At 40.6% G+C, this 20,286-nt stretch overlaps 1 protein-coding gene across 13 annotated transcripts in view; it reads left to right on the top strand.

Moving 5' to 3' along the window:
* The window catches only part of KCNC2 (potassium voltage-gated channel subfamily C member 2), a 104,645-nt gene that overhangs the window by 718 nt on the left and 83,641 nt on the right, over window positions 1-20,286 (top strand). For 11 of the 13 annotated variants that reach the window (XM_087766249.1, XM_087766246.1, XM_087766241.1 and 8 more), the window contains exon 2: window positions 650-1,422. In XM_087766249.1, coding sequence (XP_087622375.1) covers window positions 787-1,422 — 636 coding nt within the window. In that variant the 5' untranslated portion in view covers window positions 650-786. Of the gene's footprint in view, window positions 1-421; window positions 492-649; window positions 1,423-20,286 lie in introns of those variants that run through there. The other 2 variants (XM_087766238.1, XM_087766237.1) reach the window with 2 other exon arrangements.

Below are 20,286 nucleotides of genomic sequence, written 5' to 3'. Positions count from 1 at the left end.
AGGGCGGCCCGGTGCTGCTCCGCCGGCTCTTCCCCGGGATGCACGCTCGTCTTCATGATTTGTCTGAGAAAGTAGCGAGCCGAGCTCCACACAGGCAGCTTTTCCGAGGGTGTGCCTGCTGCCTGAGCTGCTGGGGGGCTTGGTATTTCTTCTCCAAAAGCAATCCCTCCCTCCCCAAATAGAGGCGGGGGGAGAGACAAACCTCTAATCCTTTTTTTTTTTTTTTTTCCCCCTCTTCCTCTCCTTAAGCTGTTAGGATAATAAAAGATAGATGCCCGTTAAATAATTAACCGCACACTTTCTATTCCATCAGCTCGGTTCACGCAGCCCCGCGAGGGAGAAGGGGGTGGGGACGGTGGCGGATCCGTACGCGGGAGAAGCAGCAGTGCCATTTCGGTAGCCTGCTCTCGGGGGAAGCGGGGCGAGAGCCCGGAGCTGTGCCCGGGGCGGGAGAGCCCTCCGCGGGAGGAGCGCGGCGGCGCTGCCCGGCGGTGGGTGGCGGCGGGGCGGACCGGGAGGGCTCTCCCGGCGGCGCGGGGCGGCGAGATCGCGGCGGGATGGAGGGGGCTGGGGCAGGCGGGGAATAGCCCCGCCCCGGTGATGCTTGGGGGGGCTTCTCCTCGATCTCTTCTTTCTGTTTGCGTTTAAGGCAGAAGCTCGTCCCCCGCGGACCTGCCCGCGACCGGCTGCCTCCCACCCCCCATCCGCCCAGCGACCGGTCCCCGTCCCCCTCCCATCCCCGCTGCCGCCTCCCGCGCCCTCCCCAGTCATGTCCGACCCGGAGCGATGGGGAAGATCGAGGACAACGAGAGGGTGATCCTCAACGTGGGGGGCACGCGGCACGAGACCTACCGCAGCACCCTGAAGACCCTGCCGGGGACCCGCCTGGCCCTGCTCGCCTGCGAGTCCCAGAGCGAGTCCCCGGGCGGCGAGGAGCCGCCGCCGCCGCCGCCCCCCAACCCGCCGCCGCCGGCGGGCGGCTGCCCGGAGCCCGGCAGCGGCTGCAGCCCCCGGGGCAGCGGCGGCGCCAGCGAGTTTTTCTTCGACCGGCACCCGGGGGTCTTCGCCTATGTGCTCAACTACTACCGCACCGGCAAGCTGCATTGCCCCGCCGACGTCTGCGGGCCGCTCTTCGAGGAGGAGCTGGCCTTCTGGGGCATCGACGAGACCGACGTGGAGCCCTGCTGCTGGATGACCTACCGCCAGCACCGCGACGCCGAGGAGGCCCTCGACATCTTCGAGGCGCCTGACCTGCTGACGGGCGAGCCGCCCCCCGACGGCGACGACGACGACCTGGCCGCCAAGAGGCTGGGCATCGAGGACGTGGGGGCGACCGCCGAGGGCAAGGGCGGGCGCTGGAGGCGGCTGCAGCCCCGCGTCTGGGCGCTCTTCGAGGACCCCTACTCCTCGCGGGCCGCCAGGGTAAGCGCCGCCGGACGGATGGCGCTCCCGCCCGGGGCGGCTGGGGAGGCCGAGGGGCTGCCAGGGGTGCACACGCCATGGTCCCCTGCATGGGAGGCAGGCGCACGGGCCGTCGAGGGGAAGCTCGTCCCGCTTGGGGTGGGGGTGCGGAGGTGATGCTTTGGTGGGCTGCTGCATGGGGGGCAACATCAGCCCCTGTGGGGCAGTGGTGTTTGTTGCCTCTGCATCTGCAGGCAATGTCGGGCAGTGAGGGCGTCCCGCTGGGCTGGCGTCAACCCATGAGAGTGTACACGGGGCGAGGTGGGAGTCGTGCCCTGAGGAGCCTGTGAGGGAGCCACGCTTGCCCGCCTGGCCTGGGTGGGGGTATGGAGGTGCTGCTCGCTGTGGGACCCGTTTGTGTGTGTGTGTGGGCAGAAACAGCCCCAAGGTGCCTTCATCCTTTCTAAGCACCTGCACGGAGGTGCGTTTGGGGCTGGAGCAGCTGGCCGCACCGGGAGACCATCATTCCTCCCTCAGCTGTCGGAGGTCTCGGGTTTGGGGTGAGGTGGTGACAGCAGTGCAGGAGAGCGACCTCAGCCCTTTCCCAGCTTCACTCTGTCTGCGCTGGGAGGTGATCTGAGTTCAACGAAGTAAGTGTGACAGGGGGTCACCCTGGCTCTTCCTCCATTGATTTCTCAGGGTGACCCTCACGGGCTCTGTGACGGAGGCTATGGGTACAAAGTACTAAATGCTCATACTAGGTTTCCGTTATTTAGATAGGGATTTTAGATTTTGATGCTGACTGCTTTCTACTTTGATGATTTGGATTTTAGTTCCGTCTTTTAGTTGCTGTTGTCAGTGGCGATGCGGGTTCACTTTCTAACCCAGGGCTTTGGAGCAAAAAAATGGTTGTAATTCCTTTGAGAGAAATACACAGCGGTGCCTTGAATTCAACAACGAGAAAAGTAACCACCAGCAAATCCTCCCTGCAATACAAGAAAAATAACTTGTAATTGGAAGTGTGTGATTATAAAATGGTAATAAGTGTTTTGCAGCATATTTACCAGGATTCCCGTGAAGTATTCAGAGCTAAGCCTCATCCTGCAGAAAGTGCTGTTATGGTGGGTCTCGCTTCACGATTAGTTCCACTGTTTTCACTGGCAATCTTATAGATGTGACCGTAAGCGTGTGGTTAAGTGGCTTCCTGAATTGTACCCTATGGCCTGATGCAGTTTCTGTGAATGTTAGCAACTCCTGTGGGCTTAGTGAGGTAAGTTAACCAGAAAGTAAACGTCCTTGTAGTTATTACTGTCACTTGCTGAGTGCCAGCGTTGTTTACGTTTTTGAAGGTTGCCCACCAATACGTTTTCCCTTGACAGCTGGCTCCAGCTGATACTTGAAATGCATTTTTAATAAAGGACTGGTTCTGAAGAAAAACTACCAGAAGTGTCTATATCTTTGCTCATCAATGACATACCCGTGTTGCTCGCATCTTAGCTGTCTGAATCCTAAAGGAAATTTGGCTGTCACCTGACGAAACAGTAGTGCACGCGGTGATTGTGCTGCAGGTTGTCTTTCACCTACCGTTTCGTGGAAAGTTGCTGACAGCGTCGAATCTGCAGCTTTTACAACAGGGAATCTTTCCACTCAACTTTGCTGGAGAACTGAGGAGTGCGAAGTAAATGTTAAATGGAAGATATCAGGAGAAATAGAAAGGTAGGCATGCTGATTGCAATTGCACCCTGGAGTTGTAGCTGTCACTTGGTTTTTCAGTCCACTTCGGTCCACTCTTTGACAGAGCCTGTAGGCACTTGCTCTCCAAATTTTCCATCTGTACTAGACCATCCTGAACTGTCAGGGACTTGGGTAAAGATATTTCGAGTTTGCAAAATGAATGCCATCGTTAACACTGGAATAGAAAATTGCGACACAGCAATAGTCGTCTCTTAGAAAAGAAGGTATTTACCTTTTTATAACTTAAAAACTAGTTTTAAACATTCTATTCTATTTTCAACCTGAAGCAGCCAGAGTAAGGCAGTGTCAGAGCCGTAACAACAGTGTCTAAATCAGTGTTTTCATTTTCTTTACGGTTGCTACTCTGTACCTTGATCTTTCAGGTAGAGAGACAACTTTGAGAATTGCTGGCAAGTTTTAAAGTATTCAGTAAATGTGTATTTAAGGACTGGCAGGCACTTAGTAAGCACTCTTGAACACAGTAACTTAAGGTGATGGTAACCTTAGTTTGGCACTGAGACGTTACTGTCAATTCAACACTTTCCCACACCTGAAACAAAGACATTATTTTCTGAGTATTCTGGCAAATACAGTTTTGTTTTGTTTCAGCTGAAATGATGACTAACTCCAAAAACATTTGAGTGAAATCCTGGCCTTACTGAAATAAAGACAAAACTCAGTGAACATCAATCTTTGCCTCATAGCGTTAGCTACTGACTCATACACCACTCTAGATCATGTTGAGGCTGCTTAGTGGTAAACTTTCTTAATAACTGTGGTAATTATTTTTTTTAGCATTGCTGCCTGATTTAACTTCAGCAATGTCTGTTCTGGGAAGTATGATGATGATAAAAATGGGATATTTTCTATTAACGAAATGGTACTTAATATTTGTGATTGTCTTTATCCTAAACTGTGATCTCTAAAAATAGAAATTTATAGAAATTCAAATATAAGTTGCCATGGTAACATATTGGGGGATAGTGCACGCACAAGATTATTCTAGCAAGACCATCCAGTGATGTTATATAAATAGTGAAACTAGTTTGTTGACAAGAAGGTTTACTTTATTTGAGATTCTAAAAAAATTTCACCTTTTAGTGTATGCAGTTTGCTATTCAGATAGTGACATCTACCAAACATGTTTTTTGTAAATATGAAATGTGATCCATGTATGTACAATTGCTTTGAAACCTTCAACACTGTTCTTTGTTTCTAAAGTTCAGGAGTTACATCTGAATATTACTTCTGTTTTCATTTTATTGTTTTGGGTGTCATAGACTGTGAAATGAAATTAAAGAGTACAGCAGTACTCCTTTCATTCCAGGCTTAACAGAGCAATCATTCACAAACTGCTATTTGACAGAATGCTATTATGTAGATTTGGAAAGCTACTAGCGTAAGATACTGTCATAAGAGGAGAAGCATCGGGCAACTAAATCTTTCTTTGCGTTGGTTTAAGCATCTCTGAAACAGACATTTACCCGATTCTTAGCTGAATCATACATGTGTATTGTGAGTTTGACTAGTTGATAACTGGAAATGATTTTGGTATCCTTTGATGGCTCATAAGTGCAAAGTACTCGTTATGCTTTAGTAAAGTGCAAAAATACGTCTAAATAGTTTGTAAGAAAGTACAAGAGGCATAATTACGCACTGTTTAAAAGAGTGACTGCAGATGCCCAGCAGGACCTAGAATGTCAGTGCTAGTCTCAGATATCACATTTCAAATTAAGCAAGCTTTTTAGGCCTTTTACTTTTGAATAATGGTTGAAACGTGATGCTGTTTAAAGAAGTAATTAGTATTTGTCATTGATTTTTCCCAAGGATTATGGATTGCTCAGGTACTTAGTGCAGGACCTCAAAAATGGCCCTGGGGTTAACAAAGTTCATAGCTATATAGCCTTCACTTTCTGAGAAGACTGTAAATCTGTTCACAGGCGCTGTCCCCTTCTCTGTGAAGTTGGGTAACTCAGCAGCACGGGACTCAGTGTGGCCCAGGGCACTGGAGCAGGCGCTGCCTGCAGCACCCCCCCCTTTCAGCATCTGACGGCAAGTTACACAACTGCTTTGCTGTACGGTCTTTATCTATAGGAAAGATCATAGTTACTTGGTTTACAAGGGAGGGATAAAAAGTAATTAGCAAGTATTTGTAAAGTTTGTTGTAAATATTCACTGAAATGCAAATAAACCCACAAAAGCCTTGCAGTCTAGGCATCAAGATACTTACGCCTTGCAAGTGTCCTTAAAAATACTGATCTTATGCTGCTTCATCGTGACATGAGGAGCTGGGCTTGAGCAGTGAGCGGTATTGTTGGATGGAAATATGAAGTTCTTGTCTACTGCTTTACATGAAGTTACAGTCAGAGACTCCTTTCAGTGTCCCATAACATCTACACCAGCTTTGAACATTTGGTGAGGATGGTTGTAGGAAGAATCAGCTGAAATGAGTGAGATGGGAGAGGGAGAAAATATGATTTTATAGATCCCCTCAAAAGGTTAAAGCAATGGAAATCATATTGGAGAGCGTTCTTATAAAATATAACTTATGTCTTTATTTGGTGGCTTGCTTACGTTTTCTCCAGGTACCTAGATACCTGTCATGTATTAGGGTGAAGGAATGGGGTGGGTTAAATTTAGGGCTTTGGCTGTTCATGCTGCAAAATGGTTTTTATTTTTGGTGGAAGCAAAACTGCCGGGGATAGTTCGATTGAGACATCATGAATGGAGTGGTGAAGATATGTTAATCTCAGAATACACAGTTGTAGATTAATAGTGATTAGCAGAGTTTATTTGCTTTCTTAACAAATAGAAAGACCCTTTAATTTATATGTGCAAATCTTTACTCTCTGTCTTTTATCCAACAAGGAAAGCAAGTATACTTTAGATTTTACCTTTAATAATTTTTGAGTTATGCAGGTGTCTTCTATCTGAGAATGATTATAAAAGTATGCAAAGAAAATAGTAAAGGTTGCTAAAGAAACTGAAAAGAGGGTATTCCTTTTGCCTTGTTGGTAATCAAAGTGCTGAGTTTATTTTTAAGTGGGAAAGGAGTCCATTAGCCTAAACTGGTGAAAACCAGTCATTCTGCTTGGAGCATTTAGACTATGGGAGCTGTTGTTTTTAAAGAAACAGCAAGATTCGTTCCTAATGATAAAAATCATAATGCATCACTGTTACAGATATTCATACACTCTGTAGCTTCGTGTGTACATGGGCTGTCTAAAACCCATTATAAGTAATTTTTACTAATGTACTTCCGGCATGTTGGCTTTAAAAGTCTTAATTGGAAATTGTAGCTTAATACATGACATATTCAACATAAACTAGCTTAAGCTACCTTAAATGTAGATGGTCTCTGATGACACTGACGTATCGGTGAGGTAAAATCTGCAAGATTTCTGCCTCCCGAACTTCTGCCTTTTCTTCTACAGCTGTTCTGCCTGATGCTGCTACTGTTTCCATGGAAACAAGCCAGCTCTTGGCTTCCTCTTCCCATCGAACACAGGCTTCTCGCTGTCACTTATTCATCTGGGAAAAGCATTTTGTCATGGCTCTGACATGAATGCCACAGAGATGATCAGTTGTATCATTTCAGAAATAGCTGTTACGTATGTGCACGTGCATACAGCCAGGTTCGTCTGCCAATGACTCTAAAATAATTCGGTTAATGGACTTATGCTGAATTTGCTTTGGTGTAACTGGAAGTGGAAATTAGCTTAACACAAACAGCCCAAGATAATAAAGGTGGGAGAAGTATTTTCAGTTGAGAAATCTGGCAGACCACATTCCCTTCCTTTGTGAAGTTAATATGTGGTATGCTATCTGTCAGGTTCTGTTTACCATGGTAAAATTCTTAAATGTTTTACTTTGGGGATGAGAACTTACCTTCACACTGATTGAGATGGTGGTGGGAGGAAGAGCTCACAACTTCTGGTGAATATTGTATAGGTGTCAATGCTTCCATCAGATGAGGCATCACATTATCATGCCATTGTCACATGATACAGTCAGGATACGAAAAAAGTGATGTAAGAAAACGGGTACCTTCGAGGTTCCTATTTTCTTAAAGTGTCTGGTGTTTAGTCCAAGGTAAATGTATTGATCAATACTCTGTGAAGAAGTTGGCATTTTTGCTTGTTTTGGTGAATTTGTGTTGAGTCATAACCAAACAAGTTCAAAATTTGGACTAATCCCAAATCCTTGATTAGTTTCCTCCACTGTAGGAACTTTAAGGTATTTTAAGGGAAGTTTGTGTAAAATGTGCTTGTCCTTTTCTCCCTCAATGATCATTGGCAGAAAGTGCCTGTTCTCTTCCTGTGAAGTTACCTTGCAATTGGGGCAGAAGGATCAGAGAAGAGGAAAGGCATCCCTATACAAATTTTTAATATTTTAGTAATCTCTTATGAAGTGCTGCTGTCCAGCAGTTTTAAGATGGAAGAGAGAAGTTCTTCTCATTATCAAGTGCTGTTTCCGCGCTGTTCATTTCTGCAGAGACTCCTTCTGGTCGTCCTGCACTTCAGACTCTTGACATACCTTGGGGAAACATGGTTTCCTTCAGCCACAGCTGGAAAGAAAGGGTTTATGCTTTCTATATTTAGCACCTGATGGGGATAGTATGCTCCCTTTTAATTCTCTTTACTAAACTCTTCTTTAGACCTTACTTCTGGCAGTGTGATTTACATAAGATTATTGATTCAGTGTCGAAACTTGTGGGGATTTCTGCAGTTTTCTTTTTACCGTGAGTAAAGTAGCTAGGTAAATAAAAATATAGATAAGGTAATATTTGGAATATCAACATGATAAAAGAGATTCAAGTTGTAGTGATGACCTGGTATGTTCCCTTACCTCTTGTGACATACACATGTATATGTTGATATAACTAAATGGTAATTTTGTCAGAGAGAGACGTAGAAATAGCTGTAGAGAACAAACATGAAATCACACGGTTGGATTTTTTTAGTTCCACAAATGTGTTTAATTAACATCATTGTTAGTACTTTATGATGACTAAAGCACTTTTGAACAAAAACCTCCACTTCCATCTGTTAATCAGTAGTGTTAAAAATAGAATGTCATCTAGTCACATGAAATACAATTTCTTGTGATTTGTGATTTGCTTTACAGAATTTTTGACTGAAGTGGTGACTTGAAGCTTAAAACCCAAATTATCCAATTATATATTATAAGTGTGTGTTGTTTTTTTCCCCTCTGCCTTTAAGTTGAAAATTCTGAGATATTGCTGTGTTTTTGGTCTTTATACCAGTAGGTTAATTATTACAGCAGTGTAATAATTCAGTCCTTTCTTACTGCAGACAACCTTTTGTAGTTTTCTAGTGTTTCTAGGTGAACCTTAGATATCAGGTCTTTGATGTGCTCCTGAAAAATGCTGTAAACAGAGAACAGTCTCTTACCCCAGTGCTGAATAATGTGGTAAAGTTCATTAATATGCATTAAATATACCACACTATCATCTAGTCTTATTTCTGAGATAAGTCTAGTTTCCTAAGTGTTTACATTTTCATTAGTGTATAGCATACAAAATTATATTTTTTTGGTGTGCCTAGACTTTGAAAAAGGTGACGTATCTCTTGAAGTTTATGGGTTTGGTTTTGATAATGTGTAGAGTACTAGCTGTCTAGCAGTAATCTTTTTAACTGTTTAATCCTTATCCGAAGAGAAATAATTCTTATTTGGGAATGACTTCCACCACACTAAAATGCTTGCTTTGATACAAGCTCAAGGCTACCCCAATACTAGGGATCTGATAGTATGCGGGATTTTAAGGCAACAGAAATCAAACGCTGAAACTCAATTAACGGCTGAGAAAATTCTCTTTCAGTGAATTGCACTGGAGAAGATGAAGTTCAGTAGAGTGAAAAAGAGGGCTACAGAACAGTGCTGTGAAATGCCGTGTACATGTTGTTGCAATATTAAGGAGTGCATGCTGAGTTCCTGATGATTTGGCAAGGGGACTGCGTTGGTGCCTGCCGCAGCACCGAGTGAGAGTGCTTAACCATCCCAAATGGCATCCTGCTGGCGGGTGCTCTTAAGTAGAGGGAAGAATAATGTCCTCTAATCATATTTCTATTGGCCTATTTAATTTCTCAGATCATAAATGTTCACAAAATATATTAGGCTTTTATATGCTGTCTGCTATAAGACTGAGGGTAATCAAGTATGTAGTAATTACTATTTTATATAAAGCCTGTGCAATCACAGATTTTTAATTTTTTCTTAAAGTAGTGGTGAAAATTATTACAGGACAATGTAAAAGATGTTTTTAAAGTAAACAAACGTGTGGTTATAAACTTTCTTTAGTTCTTGGACAATACTAAAGGAGATGGCCTCATTAGTCCTTATTTTTACATAGGTATTCAAAAATTCTCTGTACTTTTCAAGCGAGCTGTCTATTTTATCTTCTTCGTTGGCACTTAGTAATCCTTTACCCATATGAATGGCAATTATTTTGAATAATTGGTTTCAGGAGTATCTTAATTTTCATAGGATAATGATTGTTAGGAGCTGAAAAAGTTAACTTAGATTTTTTTTTCATGTCATCCCAAGTGTTATGCAGTTTTTTTTTTTCTGACAGGAATTTTGCAGTATTCTAGGTTTAATCCAGATAGTTTGGAGAAGAACCTTATTTGTCTTCCTAGTTTCTGATCACATTTGGGAAAGGAGTTTTCTTGCATTTTCAATTCTAGGTCTGATATCTACCTTCAGTTTTCCATTTGAATTTTAGGATATAATTGATGTGCAAACACATTTGGATTTCATCTTAAACATTCTTGCATTAGTCTGGGAAATTACTTAAACAAAACATAAAAGAACTCAATGGGAACTGTGTTCTGGCTCTCTACAGCTTCTTGAGGGGGGGGAATTGGAGATGGAGGTGCTGAGCTCTTCTCCCTGGTATCCAGTGACAAGACGTGTGGGAATGGTTCAAAGCTGCGCCAGGGGAGGTTTAGACTGGGCATTAGGAAGCATTTATTTACCGAGAAGATGGTCAAAGACAGGAATAGGCTTCCTAGAGAGGTGGTGGGTGCCCCAACCCTGTCAGTGTTTGAGGCATTTGGACAATGCCCTTAGTAACATGCTTTAACTTGGTCAGCCCTGAAGTGGTCAGGCAGTTGAACTAGATGATCGTTGTAGGTCCCCTCCAACTGAAATAGTCTGTTCTATTCTAAATAAATAAGTTCTGGTCTTCCAACCTTCTTTTCCCTTACAATGGAAAATGAAGTCCTTTTACTTAATTATTATGTTTCATATTTTCATGGTTCAAAAAATAAAGTCTATATAGTAAATGGCATATAATAAATGACATCAACAGCTTTTTTTGGGTAGAAATCAAGCAGGGTAGGATTTCGGCGCAGGTATTGAACATCAGCTCTGCTGTATAACTCACTATCTGTTCGTTATCTGGTAATACTTGATGTTAAACAAATTGATTTAAACACCGTAGGCAACTTCATCCTTTGTCCAGTAAATTTTATTACTGGCTGTATTCGAGGCTATTTGAATATAGTTTTGAATTTGAGGATTGAGACTTTTGACAGCAGGCTGAATTTATTTTCCTGCTTGCCTAGGTGATATACCTGTGCAGCTTGGAGAAAGAAACGGTCACGTTTGTCATTTTTCTCCAAAACAGGCATGTGAAGCTGATGTTTCAGTGACCCGTGAATGGTCAACAAAATTGGTTTGATGCATTGCAGCTACAGGGTCTCCTTGGTTAGCCATTGCGTGTTTTAAGTTGGTGCCTCGATAGCAGAACAAATGAGCTGGGAGAATTAAAAAAGAGAAAATATTTGATAAAAGGGAAAATTACATCTTGGTGAAAAATGATCCATTATGGACTGAAGCAAAGAACGTATCTTCATTATTTTGGTTTATCACAATATAGCCAGCCAAACCTTAAAACTGGCAAAGGCATTTTGTGTTGCATGTCTGGGTTTTTTTGAGTGATGTTTGTTGCTTTAAGGATGGAAGATGGTTGTCCTTAAACTTCATGTTTAGCTACTTATGCTTCTTGTTGCAGTTGCCACTTCTTTAATCTTAAAGTGAGAAGGGAGCTTTGATCTTTTCAAAATTACTTCTCTAATGACTAGGTTTATTACATTTTTGAAACAGCTACTGTAGGTAGGTACAGTCTTGCAGCTGGTCTCCACCTCAATCCAGGTGCTGTGACAGCTACAAAACTATCCGTGGAGGCTCTCAGAGTGCATTCTTGGTTACCTGTTTCCTCACTCTTCAGCCCTACCGTGTTGTATTCAGTATCTTGCACTTCACTGAGCCAATGACTGGCTGTTCTAATACTTCTGAATCAATTCCTTTTCCAATGCTTTTGTAATAAAATTAAGCATTCTGCTACAGTTTGAAGTACAATGATAGTTATAAATGCCTTTCTACTGTTAATACTACCTTTAGTAGATGTGTTAGCAGCTTTTCTTTGAAAGTGTGATGGCATATATCACCTATTGAAATGAAAACCCAGCAAAACTTCAGTGATTTTGTGTTCTCAACAATTTAAAAATACATTTAAATTCGGTAGCAGAAATGTACCCATTAGTGTCTAGAGAAGTGCAGATGTAGTTCATGTTGGGTTTGTATTTCATTAGAACAACCTACCTTGCACTGCAATCCTGACAGACTCATGAGATGAAGGCAATCCTCTTTGAAGTAATGTCTGCTTTTGTTCAAATATCAATAGCTAACTTTCTAAAGTAGCATGAGGAAAATTATGAAACTCCTGTCTTGTGCTGCTACTCTTTGTGTACTCCTGGAAAATACAGATCAGGATGTGTGTATTAGTAATTATAATGAACAAACTTTGCAAATCTTATTTTGTTTACCTGCAATGCAATTTTCAAATAACAAGGTAATTGTTCCAGTTTCCTAATCATACTTTGAGTAAAATGCTGCCTCCAGAAAGGGTGGGTCTTGGGTGGGAAAGTCTTGGCAATAGTGGAGGCTAAAGGAAAATGCGTGACATAAATTTTTCATTGAAATTCTACTGTTCAGACAAGTACAGTGTGACAACTGTGTGCACTGCAGAAACGGGTGAAATGTGAGTCTGAGACAAAGGAGGAGAACTGTTGTGGTCCTGGTGCTTTCAAACTTTGGGTGGAGTTTTTGTATGTATATATAAATATGGATGCAAATATTTTTGTGTGTGTGTATATGTATGTATATGCACACACACACACATATGTTTCTAAACAAATGCATCTATTGGTGTTCCTAACCTGTAATTATGGTAGTCAAGAAGATTTTTTTCTTTTTTTTTTTTTGTATTTGTCCTTGAAGATTTTAATGAAGAAGACTGCATCCCAGATCTCATGACTTAATTCAATGTTCTTGCTTTTACTTGTTTAATTCAGCTCCCAGCTATAAGTTCAAGTACAGTTTTGTGGACTGTCTGAATATGATAGATCTATCTTACTGGATATACATATATATTACTATATTGGCTTGTACTATTTTGTTAATCATGTTTGATGATAGAAATAGTGTTCTATTCTTTATAAATTTTATCTCACTAAAAATAGGAAAAACGTGAAGCAGTTCTGTAACTAAAGAAATCTTGTTTTCTGTGCATGTATATCTTATGGGTGACTCTCAGGGCCAATTAAATTTTTTCCTGCACTTGGCATATTATAAAGTTTCCTTTGAATGCAGATTTGTTGCTGTGAGAAGGTTCTGAACTCACTTTGCAACTTTGTCTCACTGAAGGGTGTTTGAATTTGTCTAAATGGATCCCTTGTTTTCACAGTCCTGCAGAGATTTAATTGTTTTCAAAATCTCTATCCTTTGGTTTAACTTTGTCATAAATGGCCAGCTGGTTCAGGCTCTTAGGCAGGAGATCGGTAGGTCTTTTTTTAAAAAAAAAAACCCAAAACAAAAACCAAAACAAAACCAAAAAACCCCAAAAAAACTGCAACAGCAAAACAAGATAAAGTTGCTTTTCACTTGGAAGTTCTGCCAATATAAGATGTCTTTTCTCAAGAAAGCACTTGCGTTTACACTTGTTACATCAGGAAGCATAACTCCACATACGTAACTGGAGCTCAAGAACACGTTAAAAGAGCAAGCCAAGCAGAGGCTGAAGGACTGTTGTGACTGGGAGAGGGGCTGACTGATGTAAGGAAATTCTTCCATACTTGAGAGCTTTACCTTTTGTGCGATGAATACTAAATCAAGATGGAAATTTTTTTATAGTGTTTTGTGCAGTCCCTTCTGTATTATGACATGCATTATGTCATTTAAAAAGTACTTAATTATTCCAGAGCAAACCAATATTTTGTGGTGTGCTTTTCTTTTTTTTTTTATGGAAAGCACCTATAAAATGTAAATGAGGAGACTATTCTTTCTACGGCTTTATTTCAAACATCCTACGACAAGTAATTATGTTGCTTTTATAAAGTTACACACAATGGCTCAAAAACCTATAAAAAGGTCAAGTTTGTCTGTTAAATTATCTAGAATTGCACTAGAACCCTACTGATTCTTATACTGTAAAAATCTATATATTCTTTATATTATTTTATAAGACATTTTAAGAAAATCATGTCTGCCAGGGATGCGGGTTTCCCTTCTTCAGCTGTTGGTAAGGGGATATATTAAATACAATCAGATTTAGTAACCATTTTCATCAGGTCATGTTGATAACACCATGACTTTTCATCTTTGAAGTGTTGCAACCTATTTTATTATTCATTTATCTGTATTTTTTCATTTAGTTATTTTTTTTTTTAGAAGGAAGAGAGGATCAGTTCAAGTCGAGTTCATACATCTCTGCTTCTTGTGAGGAATACCGAATGAAGAGAAACATGAAACCACAAAACCAACATTTAAGCTGAAGATGCAGAAGGTCACAGTATAGTGAAAGCTGTGAATAGTGTAGGAATTGTGTTATGATGAACTCATTTGGCCAGGCTAGGAGGGACATGGAGAGTGAAGAGGGCTCAATGACTAAAGTGCTAGCAGGGAATTCTGGAGATCCAGGTTTATGTCTTTGCTAGGCCGTAACATCTTCTGTGGTTCACTGCACCATTGTGGTTCACCCAGTCTGCAAACTGGGAAGGTACAAATGTTTTCTTACCTTAAAAAATAAAAAAATAACTTAAAAGATAATGCAGCACTCAAATAATGCAGTAAAATAAAGGCGAGTTTTACTTTAGTTGGTGACTGTCAAATATAGTGCAAAGGAGAGCCTCGGTATTTTTTAAAGGAAGTTGGGGGATAGTTTGCTGTTTTCTGTGCCCAAAGATTTAAGCATACATAATCATATCGTGGCCCTCTTCCCCCCCCTTTTTTTTTTCTCTTTTTTTTTCTTCCAGACTTTTGCCTCATTCACTTCATAGCATGGATCTATGCTGAGAATAAACTGGGAGTGTGTAGTCATTTGGATATGTGCAGTAATGAGTATGAGAGGAAATCCTTATATTGATAATTTTGTTTGCAGAGCAGTGTTGGAAGAGTGTATTCAGATAAGGAGGCATATATCCCACACCTGAACAACATGGAAAAAAGAAAACTTTGAATTCAATAAGAAAACATTGTCCATTTTGTGAACTGACTGAGGCAGGGTCTACATGGGAAAAAAATTCTTCAGTCATGTTAATAAAAATTGCTTTGCAGCACGCGAACACAAAGAAATCGAATTAAGGTGAGGTTTGGCACAGATACAGTTTGTCGGAGTTTTTCCTTCAAAACATAATGGTAACATTTCTGAAATAAAAGGTTTCCAGAATTGAATACAACTGAAAACAATGTAATTCTCAATTTTTCTCACAGATTGCTGAACATTTGCAAAGACATTTGGCATTCGGCCTGTGCAGTTAAATTCTGGCACAACAGAGTAGACAGTTTTAAAATGAGAAATATTGGTCAGTCTTTACAGTTGGCTCTTCTAACAATTTGATCTGCAGTATATTAGAAAGATTGTTTGATATTTTCAATGATATGTTAATTCTTGGTTGTGTTCTGCACCTGCTTTTGAAGTGTGGTGGCTAAGGATCACCATCACTAGATATGGGGGGGGGAATGGTGGAGCTTGCAGGCTGTACTTCTAGGGGTTGCATTTTATCAGACTTCTATTTAAAAAAAAAGAAAGCCAAGATCCCAAAGGAATGCCCAGTGTGAGCAATACTTACGATAGTACCTAACTTTGTATTTCAGGAGCATTTGCATTGCTTAGTGAAAGCTTGTTGCTATTCTTTGCTGCTTTTTAATACGTTATTTAGTTGTGTTCAACTATATTGGTGATCAGCATTGGTTAAGCACAGGGCAGTGTTGTAATTGAGTTACTGCAAATTTTAGTAAGAGATTTTTCCAAAGCAGTAAGTAATAACTGTTCCTTAATTCTGAAATAACACCCACCTTTCTGTCTTGTTTCTCATATACAAGACTGACTTACACAGGAACTCTAGCTGTGACTTCTCCCTATAGAGATGAGTGAATTCTTCCTGTATAGCTGAATGCATTTTCATGAGTAAGATGTTGTTTAATAGTTTATTGTGAATCATAGAATCATAGAATCGTTAAGGTTGGAAAAGACCCTTAAGATCATCGAGTCCAACCGTTAACCTAGCACTGCCAAATCCACCACTAAACCATGTCCTCGAGCACCATGTCTACTCATCTTTTAAACACCTCCAGGGATGGAGACTCAACCACTTCCCTGGGCAGCCTGTTCCAATGCTTGACCACACTTTCGGTGAAGAAGTTTTTCGTAATATCCAACCTAAATTCCCCCTGGTGCAGCTTGAGGCCATTTCCTCTTGTCCTATCACTTGTTACTTGGGAGAAGAGACCGACCCCCACCTCGCTACAACCTCCGTTCAGGTAGTTGTAGAGAGCAATAAGGTCTCCCCTCAGCCTCCTCTTCTCCAGACTAAACAACCTCAGCTCCCTCAGCCACTCCTCATAAGACTTGTGCTCCAGACCCTTCACCAACTTCGTTGCCCTCCTCTGGACACGCTCCAGCACCTCGATGTCCTTCTTGTAGTGAGGGGCCCAAAACTGAACACAGTACTCGAGGTGCGGCCTCACTAGTGCCGAGTACAGGGGCACTATCACCTCTCTGGTCCTGTTGGCCACACTATTCCTGATACAAGCCAGGATGCCATTGGCCTTCTTGCCCACCTGAGCACACTGCTGGCTCATGTTCAGGTGGCTGTTAACCAACACCCCAAGGTCCTTTTCTGCCAGGCAGCTCTCCAGCCACTCCTCCCCCAGCCTGTAGCATTGCATGGGGTTGTTGTGACCAAAATGCAGGACCTGGCACTGAGCCTTGTTGAACCTCATACAGCTGGCCCTGGCCCATCGATCCAGCCTGTCCAGGTCCCTCTGTAGGGCCTTCCTACCCTCCAGCAGATCAACACTTCCACCCAACTTGGTGTCATCTGCAAACTTACTGAGGGTAATCAAAGCCAAACATTTTGCTAACTTGATCAGAAATCTGAATTGTTCTGTAAGTGGTGGAAGCCACGGAGAACAAGAGCATTGCCATCAAAATTGTTGAAGTATTTGAAGATCTGCTTTTACAGATGCCTGGGGGCACCAATGATGTTAGTTTGGTTTTTTCCTCTTCCTCCACAAAGACCCCTTCCCAGTTCAGCAAAGGATGCCACATTACTTTTACATATCAGAGAAGCTGTACTGAATTATTACAGGAAATTCATTAATTGATTGACTGCTATGTTTCTGTGCTGCAAAAAAAACCCACAAAACATCCAGCTATATCTGGCCAAGATTTGGGGATGTGCTTGAAGCATGTGGTGATATTGGCTGAATTAATTCTAAAAGACGGCAGTTGACAAGTGTTAAGTCTGCTCTGATCACGGCCAGGCAAGCAATTTCTTCATTCAGTTAACTGCTTTGGAACAAGATGCAGGATAAACAAGTGAGCTCAGTTTCTTTTTCTACCTGAAATGATCATTGCCTACAGCCTTGACAGAAAAAAGCTGCATTTTTGGGATTTCTTCTGAGGCTTTGAAGTTTGAAAAGTTCTTCTCTGGTGTGTTGTTAATAGCTGCACTAAGCAGGGCTGGATTTCAGCATGATTCCTTACACAGAGTAATGTCTGATCGTGAAACAATGTAAAATCTTTTATTTAGAATTGAATGCACGTTTCCAAGTAATAAACCAACTGTAAAGGATTTAGCAACAGAAAGTTTATAGAATGATAGCTTTATAAGTCTGCTGCATATGCTTTCTCTTCTGTGCGTGCACCATGCTGATCTTGTCCATGGTTCTGAATTTGCCAAAGCTGGTTCTGAACCAGGAGTGTGGGGCAGATCTTGTTTCATCATATAACTTTAAAAACCAAACCTTCTATTACAAGAGTCTAACATGAAAAGATAGTTTGATGTATTCCTAGTGGTAACGGCAAATTCTTGGCATGAGTGACTGTTTTGGCCCGGAAAAAGCTACAAGCTGGTAGCCATGATAATGAGCTGCAGTGGTTTTTAAACTGAATTTGGCACTAGATGTTAAGAAGGCCCTCCTTCACTGCTGTGATACTTTAATATCTCAAAATATTTTCAAAACTTATCAAACTAAATACTCACCATGCTTTTTGTAAAGATTGGAGTTCATAGTACTGTTCTTTCAAATCAAGGGTATTTGTGTTTAAATGGACACTGTGCTTCCCGCATTAGTCTGGCAATCTCTGAACTGGGAAAGGATTTCCTAGAATATGCAGGGAGTCCTGGACAGACTGAGCATTGTCAAACTGATAAGCTAAGTGTGCTAGAGGATTTGAGTGCGCCTATAAATAGGAAACCAATCTGAAAAAAATACATTAAGACCTTGAGGAGAGAGGATCTTAAAGGAAAAATCTAATCAGGAGATGCTGAAGAAAAATGATACATTTGAAATGACAATTAAATAAAAAGAAAGGCCAGGGGAGAGAAAAGAAAAGGCCTGTTGGGGAGGGTTTTTTTGTTTGAAGACCACAAATTAATTGAGGCTCAGGAAATTAGGGACTGGTGTTGCCCTGAAATGTAGGTTGTGTTGGTTATAGTTGCTTCTGGATTTTTATTCTGTTGCCTAGGGAAGAAAAAATATATGTTAACAGTTTTGTAGGGTGAAAATATTTGCATTTATCACAATCCTTGGGAATTCTTCAGCTGATTAGAATAAATGGAAGGGGAGAAGGGAAAGGAAAAGGACAGAGAGAAGCCTCAATGCCCATTTGTACAGAGCTACACAGTCTTCTTAGGCATAATTATACACTTAGTTCTTTAATTAAAAAAAAAATAAAAAAACAAACCAAAAACTTTCAGTTTACCATGAATCTCTATGAAGCTGTATCCAAATGGCAGAAATTCAGTGTACCTCTGTAAACTTCAGAATGTGATCCTGTACATGCATTTGCTTTTTATTTTTCTAGAGAGTCAGTAGCTCTCAATCTTGACACTGTGCTCATGCATAACCCTCTGTCAAATGTGGTGCTTGTTTGGCAGCATTTGTAGCTTTTTAGATAGGAGATTTTGAAGTTAAATGCCTGGAAATATGCAACATATATGGCATTGAGGTGTAACTGTTAGACAAAACACTTTGAGTTAAGTATATACCCATACGTACCAATATTATGAATATTATAATATGGTGATTTTCAAGAAAACTGCACACTGTTTTTGGTTTGTTTTTTTTTTTTTTTTTCAGTTCATAGGAAACTGAAAAATAGGTCATGTTAAAGAGAAGAGGCTCGTAAGATAAATGTTTAATATCTGAAATTCAGGGAAACCACTAAGTAGCACAGAGATTTTTTTTTATTTTATTTCTAGCTCATTAGTTTTTACAAAATAGTCTTGAATGGAATTATCTTAAGGGAGCTATACTATACATTCTGAACTGACATACTCAAATCAAGGCTTTTTCTCCATCTCAAAACCTTTTTTAGGGTGGCTGTTGGAAGAACACTGGTACTGCAACAGTAAGAAAGTGCCCTAATAAGACTTTGAGGAACCTCAGATACCAGGTTATTCTTCTACTTTTTTAAACAAAGAGAGCATTTTTAAGTTATTGGAGGCTAAGAAAAATAGGTGAGCTGTAGTCCATTGTAGGGTAGTCTTCTGCAAAAGTTACATTTATGTGATATCAGCTAGCAGTGGTTTTTATTCTTTTGGGAGAGAACCACAGAATATAGTGTCAAGAATGGCTAATGTCTTGCTCTGCAGAGAAAAGGTGAAGATAACTATAAATGATGGGTTGGAACTTTTAAAAGACGATGTCAATTTTTTCTATATTTCCCAGTGCAGAGATTCCCCCTCTTTTAATAAAGGAAAATATGAATGAATTAGAAACTTAATAAACATGTTTTCTAAGCCCATATTCCTCCTTTGATCTTATGTCATGCTTTTCTTTGGTCAAAGGTCATGTCTAGAAGAAACTGTTCAACAAGCCCTTCTTTTTTTTTATTTTTAAATTTTCTCTGTAGAATGAAAAGGACTAAATTTTCTTTCAGCTCTTGTCTGGAATACAGGAATGTGATGGCCTCTGGAGTCCCAGGTTTGAGCTAATACAAATTACTGTTTTTTAGTGTCTTAAAAGCTATCTGAAGCTTTGTAGTAGAGTCCTTTTTTATAGATTTTTTTTTTTTTTGTGGTAAATTTATATTATGGTAATAAAAATGGTTTTGTGATATGTAGTGGTTATGATTTATAATGTATTTTTGTGCTCACAGCAATGAAGAAGAGGTCGTTTGCTTCATCATTCACTTAACATGCCTCTGTAATTCTGATACTGGTTAAAGAAGTCATGCTTGTAAGTAATCTAGAACTGGAAATCCTTTGCTTGGTTGTCAGAGTATTACATTATTTTCAAGGGCAATTTCAAAGTGAACTGTTTCTGCTATGGATTAATACCATAAATGAGTGGAATCATTGTCCTTGACTGTGTCATCAGTTTTCTGTCTTTAAAGATAGCACTGTTAATGCTATTAGCTAATGTTAGTTTGATATGAAGAATGAGTGACAAAAATGAGCAGAAGAACAAGTGACTTGAAATAACATGAAATGCTATGTTGCTTGACCTCTAGGATACATTTTTATTACTGGGTTTAGGAGAGTTATTATCTATGTATTCAATTAAGATGAAGACTCAGAAAGGGAGAGGAAGAAAAGTAAAAATTGAAAATGAAGC

The sequence above is a fragment of the Nipponia nippon genome, unplaced genomic scaffold (genome assembly GCF_047370975.1).
Source record: "Nipponia nippon isolate SJK-2023a ecotype South Korea unplaced genomic scaffold, ASM4737097v1 scaffold_3, whole genome shotgun sequence".
Lineage (NCBI taxonomy): Eukaryota > Metazoa > Chordata > Aves > Pelecaniformes > Threskiornithidae > Nipponia > Nipponia nippon.
This window is presented reverse-complemented; position numbering and strand designations above follow the sequence as displayed.